The sequence below is a fragment of the Frankliniella occidentalis genome, unplaced genomic scaffold (genome assembly GCF_000697945.3).
Source record: "Frankliniella occidentalis isolate FOCC.00 unplaced genomic scaffold, Focc_3.1 Scaffold2, whole genome shotgun sequence".
NCBI classification, from domain to species: Eukaryota; Metazoa; Arthropoda; class Insecta; order Thysanoptera; family Thripidae; genus Frankliniella; species Frankliniella occidentalis.
Window position 1 is genome coordinate 2,901,063 of NW_026267132.1, and position 6,845 is coordinate 2,907,907.

General features: G+C 40.3%; 2 protein-coding genes across 2 annotated transcripts in view; both read left to right on the forward strand.

Annotated features, from left to right (window-relative positions):
• On the forward strand, positions 1–5,489 carry LOC113204410 (GTP-binding protein 2). The gene is made up of 8 exons (XM_026419596.2): positions 1–106; positions 1,739–1,910; positions 1,986–2,255; positions 2,335–2,865; positions 2,941–3,123; positions 3,215–3,326; positions 3,406–3,599; positions 3,684–5,489. Exons 2-8 carry the CDS (start codon positions 1,743–1,745, stop codon positions 3,954–3,956), a joined length of 1,731 nt encoding a protein of 576 aa, XP_026275381.1. The 5' UTR covers positions 1–106; positions 1,739–1,742; the 3' UTR covers positions 3,957–5,489.
• A 520-nt stretch (positions 5,490–6,009) lies between these two features.
• The window catches only part of LOC113204432 (cholesterol 7-desaturase nvd-like), a 43,831-nt gene continuing 42,995 nt past the window's right edge, over positions 6,010–6,845 (forward strand). The window contains exons 1-2 of the mRNA XM_052263826.1: positions 6,010–6,100; positions 6,323–6,421. The gene's annotated coding sequence lies outside the window, so the exon portion shown is untranslated. The remainder of the gene's footprint in view (positions 6,101–6,322; positions 6,422–6,845) is intronic.

Consider the following 6,845-nt stretch of genomic DNA (forward strand, 5'->3'; position numbering starts at 1 on the left):
TTTTGTACCGTCCGAACGGACGCCAAAATTCGCCTTCAGTACTATGGGTCGGTCATAAGTGATCAAAACCGTACAATTTTGGTTGGCCACCAGATAAAGAAAAGTTGTGAGTACCGTTCGTCAAAGTTAGTTCGGATAATCACTGGTCACTATCGTGGCGAAAACAATATTGACGTTGGGTTTGGGTTGCGTCACTCGGGACTCGGGGGAACAATGACAACAATAAACAATATGCGAACCATAGCAAACTAAATTTAGGAAATCAGAATTAATTTTTGTGCGTGTGGGGGTCGACAAGATGTTGCAGTAGTCATTTAGTTGTTGTTAGATTAGGTTCAATGTGTTTGATTTGGCAAAATTGTTGATATGTCCTACTATTTTTGTGGCTGCTTCAAACAAGTAAATAAATATAGCTCAAGATTCTTTACGATTCAGTTGTTACTAGGACAGTAAGAAAACGTCAAACCTGTCTTGTCAATATTTGTGAATAAAGATCATATCTCTCTATGACAGAAGTAAAAATCCTGTTGCATCGCTTTATGTGTATGTATCTGGGGTGCTTTATCCTTGAGCCAGTTATTTCATAATTTCTGTCCATATGCTATAGGTGCTCTTAGTTATCTATTGTTATTAAGACAACCCTTTCTGAATTCTATTGCATCTCTAGCACTTTGAAATAATAAAAATAACATGTTAATAAAAATTTGTTTCACCACCTTATATCAAAACTTGAAAACTGATGTCTGGACTCAAACAACCAAACTAAACATTTCTGTGCGTCTTGTTTACATATTTGACAGCTGTGCTGGTACACCCTAGTGGTTGCTAAGAGACCATCTAATCTTAGAAGCTGGCTTTCGAAATTATATCTCCCAGAAGACTGGGACCAGCTGGTACTTTGCCAATTGGCAAAGAAGAAATCAACAAGGTGCTTGGAAAGTCATGGAGTTTGTTTAGACAGTTTTGTTTTTTATAATGTTTTGAGAATGTTTTTAACGTTCGTAAAAATTCGCCAAATTGGATGTGATGCGTTTACCTTCAGACCCCAGAAATGACATGCTACGTAATGCTGTCTTTTTCATAACGGTTTGAATTTTCGAAAATAAACTATTAAAACATATATTCTGGTGAAATTTGATACAATTTTTGTAGTTGTACTCTTTTAAAGGAGATATTGTATTTGACCTTGATAATGGTGCACTTTGAGCCACATATTTTTAGTGTATTTCAACCCCTCAGTTACTAAGGGATTAGTATAGCAATCTGGATCTTGATAGCAGATAGCCAAGCAAGTGTAGGAAATAATGCTCACTCAAATGCTTTGAATGAGGCTGACTTAAAAATAAAAATACACTTCTGCAATGTCTGCACTAGAATCAGGTATCTTCAACCATATTCTTAGTTAGGGTTTTATGAGCCATAATTCAACCCTCTCACCCATGTTACTAGGGGAACATTAAAAAAAAAACTAAACAATAGATAACATGCTGCAAACTTTTTTATTCCATTTCCCTTTTTATCTTAGAAGTGCTGATGTTTTGCACTGAGTGAGGATCTCAGAGTCCATCATGTCTTTGTCAACAGTAAATTTTTGTCCTTTTAGTATTTTAGTAAAGAGTGCTCCCCCCCACCCCCTTTTCTTTTCCCAATAAATCAAATTCCCCCCAGGAAAATCAAAAATTTGAAAAAGAACTTGTAAAATTGACCCCTATGTGTGGTTTCTGATTCTCTGTTGCAGGATCATGGATTCTTTCCTCGGGCTCTTTGGTCCAAGTGACGATTGGGTTGGCAGTGATGACAACTCAAAGGGATTCTCACAGTTGCCCCCAGAGCCTCAATTGGGCAATGTAGAATATAAATTGAAGCTTGTCAATCCCTCTAAACAGAGGTTTGAGCATCTAGTCACTCAGGTAAAACATCCTTTTACAAACTAGTACAGCCTATAGTATTAAAACTTTGCCCTAATTAAAAAAAAATACTTATAGCTAAAGTGGAGGTTGCGTGAGGGCCAAGGTGAAGCAATATATGAGATAGGTGTAGAGGACAATGGTGTTCTTGCTGGCCTTTCTCCCTCCGAAATGACAGATAGTCTGCAAACTCTTAAACAAATGGCACTCTCTCTGGGAGCAACCACAACCATTTTACGAGAAAGATGGCTTGATGATTCTGATAGTGACGGAAGTAATAGTATTGATAGTCTGAATGGAAACACCACAAATGACCAAAGAAAAGTAGTTGAAGTTTTGGTGAGAAAAGTAAGTATTGTGAGCAAGTGTTGTTTAAATCTTTTCATTTATTGGTTTATCTTAACGCTACTTTAATGTTTATTTGTAGATTCCAGATGACCAGCATAATATTGAAGTTCGAGTGGCTGTGATGGGAAGTGCAGATGCTGGAAAATCAACATTACTTGGTGTCCTGACTCAAGGACAGCTTGACAATGGTCGAGGTAGAGCAAGACTGAATATGTTTCGACATGTACATGAAGTGCGCTCTGGAAGAACATCATCAATTAGTCATGAAATTCTGGGATTTGATGCCCAAGCACAGGTTGTAAATTATAGTGAAATGACTACTGCTGAAGAAATTTGTGAAAACTCCACTAAGCTTATTACATTCATTGATCTTGCTGGACGTCGGAAGTATCTCCGCACTACTGTTCAAGGACTTACAGGATATTCTCCCCATCATGCCATGCTGGTAGTTAGTGGGAGTGCGGGAATAGTAGGGATGACAAGAGAACATCTTGCTCTAGCTGTGGCTTTAGATGTACCATTTTTTGTGGTAATTACTAAAACAGATCTTGTTGCACCCAACAATGCAATTAGCAGCCTTGAAACTGTTTTAAAATCAGAGTGTAAAAAGGTATGGACTAATTTTGCCATCCATTTCATCTGTTACTTTTCATTCATTGTAATTTTTAATCTATTCTGTTTGCAGGTGCCATTAATAGTACAGAATGAAGATGATGTTATAACGGCGGGCTCAAATTCAATGGCTGAAAATATTGTTCCTATATTCTGTGTTTCAAGTGTTTCTGGGAATGGACTTGAACTATTGACTCGTTTTCTACATGTACTCCCTCCTGGTGTATCAATAAAGGAAAAAGACAGGCTTGAACAGGTAAACCCCTAGTTTTATGAAAGTTGAATTTGTATCTTGTCAAATGTATGTTTTGATAAATGCTACATTAAAATGTTGCAATATGTTTTAGGAACCTTGTGAATTTCAAATTGATGAAACTTTCCGTGTGCCTGAGGTGGGAACTGTCATTGGGGGACTCCTTACAAAAGGAGTTATTACTGAAAGAACAAAGCTTCAAATAGGTGAGCTTGAGTTTCATATAAATAAATAAGTTTTATTGTCAAAATTAAAATTTGTTTCTAACTTTTGAAATGTAATTAGGACCATTCAATGATGGAAGCTTCAGACCTGTGCTTGTTCAATCAATCCACCGTAACAAGGCTCCATGTAGGGTTGTGAGAGCAAGCCAAAGTGCATCTTTATCCCTATCTGTGGATATTCCAGGTCTCAGAACTGGAATGGTTTTGCTAAGTATGGAGGACAAGGAGAAACCCTCTGGATGCCTATTCTTTCAGGTAAACTGGTTTTATTTTAAAAGTGCTCTGAACTGACATAAAATTGCCACTGTTATGAACATAGATTTCTCTTTATCTATCTAGGCAACTGTGTCTGTTCTCTTTCACTCTACTGCCATCAAGCCTGGTTTTCAAACTACCGTCCATATTGGCAACATACGTCAGACTGCAGTCATGGAAGGTATAATGGCTACTAACGGTATTCATACAAATGAGCATGCCTCTGTTGTATTTCGGTTCACGCGTCACCCTGAGTATGTGAAGGTTGGCATGCGACTCCTATTCAGGGAAGGTTGCACAAAGGGAATTGGGGAAATAACACAAGTTTTTCCCTACCTACCAACTAATGCAGGGTGAAATTCTGGTCGAGTAATCATGAGTAACCATCTGCCAGCATGACACTGGCTCGTTAAAAATCGTTTATACAAATGTGCTGCCAATTTCAGTACATAGTTGTGTAACATAGATGTATGTAATTTCATACAATTTGTAATTTCTTGAAGTCGTCATTCAAACCACGGCATAACAATTGTTTATGATACAAAACATGTTTTATTTTGTCCAGAGTGACATAATATTTTAGTCTTGTTTGAAAGCATTACTTACTAATATGATCTTGCTTTGCTGCTTCGGAGCAATTTAACTGAGTTCACAAGAATACTAACAGCTTAAAATGGTCATTGATTTACAATACAATATATGTATTTGGTCAACTAGAAAGGTTAATACCAGCTCTTGAGCTGCATCTAGTCTTGTAGTTGCAGTTTTCTTGTTTGCGTTTCTATGTACATCTTATTATGTATATCTTTGTTAATGTAATTTTAATTTTATATGGCTGTGAACTATTTTATTTAGTGAAAGGGTTATTCTATCATGAATATGTTTTTTTCTTTTTCTCTTTTTGGGCGGGTTAAGCTTTAAACAATTATAATAACTGATTACACTATTGAAGTAGTTCTATGCGTTTGTGTGCTCATTTCCTGTTATTTCAAAATAATATTACACTGACTGTAATGTATAGCTTGGTTTAAAATTTTAGGACTTTTGTGGTCAATAACATTATGTGACCTTCAAGTATTGTATGTTTATTTTGTGAATTAAGCTAAGTGTTTAGTTTTTCCTCCATTTTCTTTTGTGTTGACTGATTGGCAGTCTCGACTTATCTCTTTGTTTGTGTTTCAAGCTGTTGTTTTGGTTGTGTGTGTTTCATTGAATGCTATAATTGTATCATTGTCTGTAGTGTAGTTGGATTTTTTTTCATGTCTCCTCATTTGCATCTGGTATAAGCTAAGATAAGAAAAAGTTGAGATTTTTCTCCTCTCTTCCCGGTTTAGTCTAATTTTGTCCACACTGCTAGTTAAAACATAAGTTTTTGAGGATCTTACCTAAGAAGTCACGAAGTTATGAACCTTAGGTGGGAGGAATTGTATAGATACAGAATTATTTTTAAGCATCTCATTTCTATATGTATTTGACATCTCTTGTCCTTGTACCTGTTCATTAATTGTGATTGTACCATATCAGCAGGAGGCGTTTTATCTTGTACGATTTTATGATAATAACAGAATTGAGAGTATTTCATAATAACATTTTTAGGTTCGTTTAACAGCTGGATGCCAGAAAGCAATAGTTCCTTATCTAAAGTTTTGACGCTCTCTGTTATCTTGGATAGAATATGTGTGGAGGAGTTCTCTTGATAATTATCTGATTATGTTATCACATTATTGTACTGTACCTCCATGTTTACAATTTTGGATGTAAATTGTCTTAAACTCTTATTGGTATATATTGGCTTGAGCTGATTTCATTTGCTCTTCCACTAAGCACGTGTTTAATTTGTGTAATTTCCTTCTACACCGCCATAATAAAACTATTTTAATTACTCGACAATTGTGTAGCTTGGCGGCCCCCCTCTTCCATTACAGTAGAGACATAAAAAAAGGTGTTGGTTGGCGCCGGATGGGTGGCCTACGCGTCAGGCGCTTGGCAAGTTGGAGGTGACCGGTTGGTTGCCTACGCACCCGGCGGTCACTCAGCAAGTGAGGCGAACGAGAGACTGGACTACCCCCGTGGACATGCATACCTAGGATGTTTAAGAGATATTGTCACGTGAGTTACACCCGCAAAAATAAACCGATTGAAAATAAAGCCATTTACTGACTATTTATGTTTTTCAAACGCTAGGCTTGGTTAAGTAATGACAAGCACTTTGCGGTCAGGCTCAGGCGAACATCCAGATAACCGGGACAACTCTGTCTCCGTCGCAAACGCCCATATTGAAGCATAGACTCACCCATCGGAGAGACGGAGAAAGAGATGATTTCGCACGTGTCCGAGATGGCGGGGTTGTGGCATGCCTGGGCCACGCAGCGCGTTAAAGAAGAAAAAGTTCCCTCGGATGTGATGTCCCGCGCCGAATCTACTTGAGACACTATCCGACGTCGTTACAAACGCGAAAAAAAAGAAGAAACGAGTTTTCTTTTCGCCGCGCCGGATCAGAGGTAAGACGCTATCGCACCCAACTTGTGGAGAGTTGGTGGGCGGACTGTCTCCAAGGCTGTCGCTCTCGTATCGCCGCCCAAGTTTGAGGTTATTCATTATGAGGTGCAGCCGTCATTTGTGTGTGCCATTCGCCGTCGTTTGTAGGGTCTCGGCCACGGGCCGTGCGGGCGGGGGGATGGGCACCTCACGTGATACGAACTAATGCACTCCAACTATTTCAGGTCGCAAGAAAATCGAGGCCCGAGGTTGGCACACGCAACAACGCCCACAACACAACCGGGGGGTTGGACCGGGTGGTTGGTCGACTCGCATTTGCAGAGGTAAGCGAAAAGGAAATGCGTCGGAGCGGGCAACGTGTCGTTTGCCGCCGCCAGCCGGTGGGCTGGGCTCGCAGAGCCGCGGGCTTGGCGAGCTGCGGCAGCCGGCAGCAGCTGAATGGAAATGTTGGGTTCGTTCACCAACCCATTCGCAGGGGCTCGACTCGCGGCCGTGGCCGCGGCAGGGCGCGCCCCGCGAGGGGGTTGGGGGGGGGGACGAAACGGGCCCGTCTGGTCGTGCGCACCCCTTCTCGATCTGGTATCGCGCTCACGTGGACTTTGTTTTCCTTCCCCGTTTCTCACCGGGCCCGGGCCAGCCTGGCCGTGAAGTGTTTTTAGATCTTCAATCGACGGGTTGCGTGCGCTTCACACGCTGTTACGCTGCGGGGGCGGCACGCGCGGTAACACCCCACACACACACTCTCTC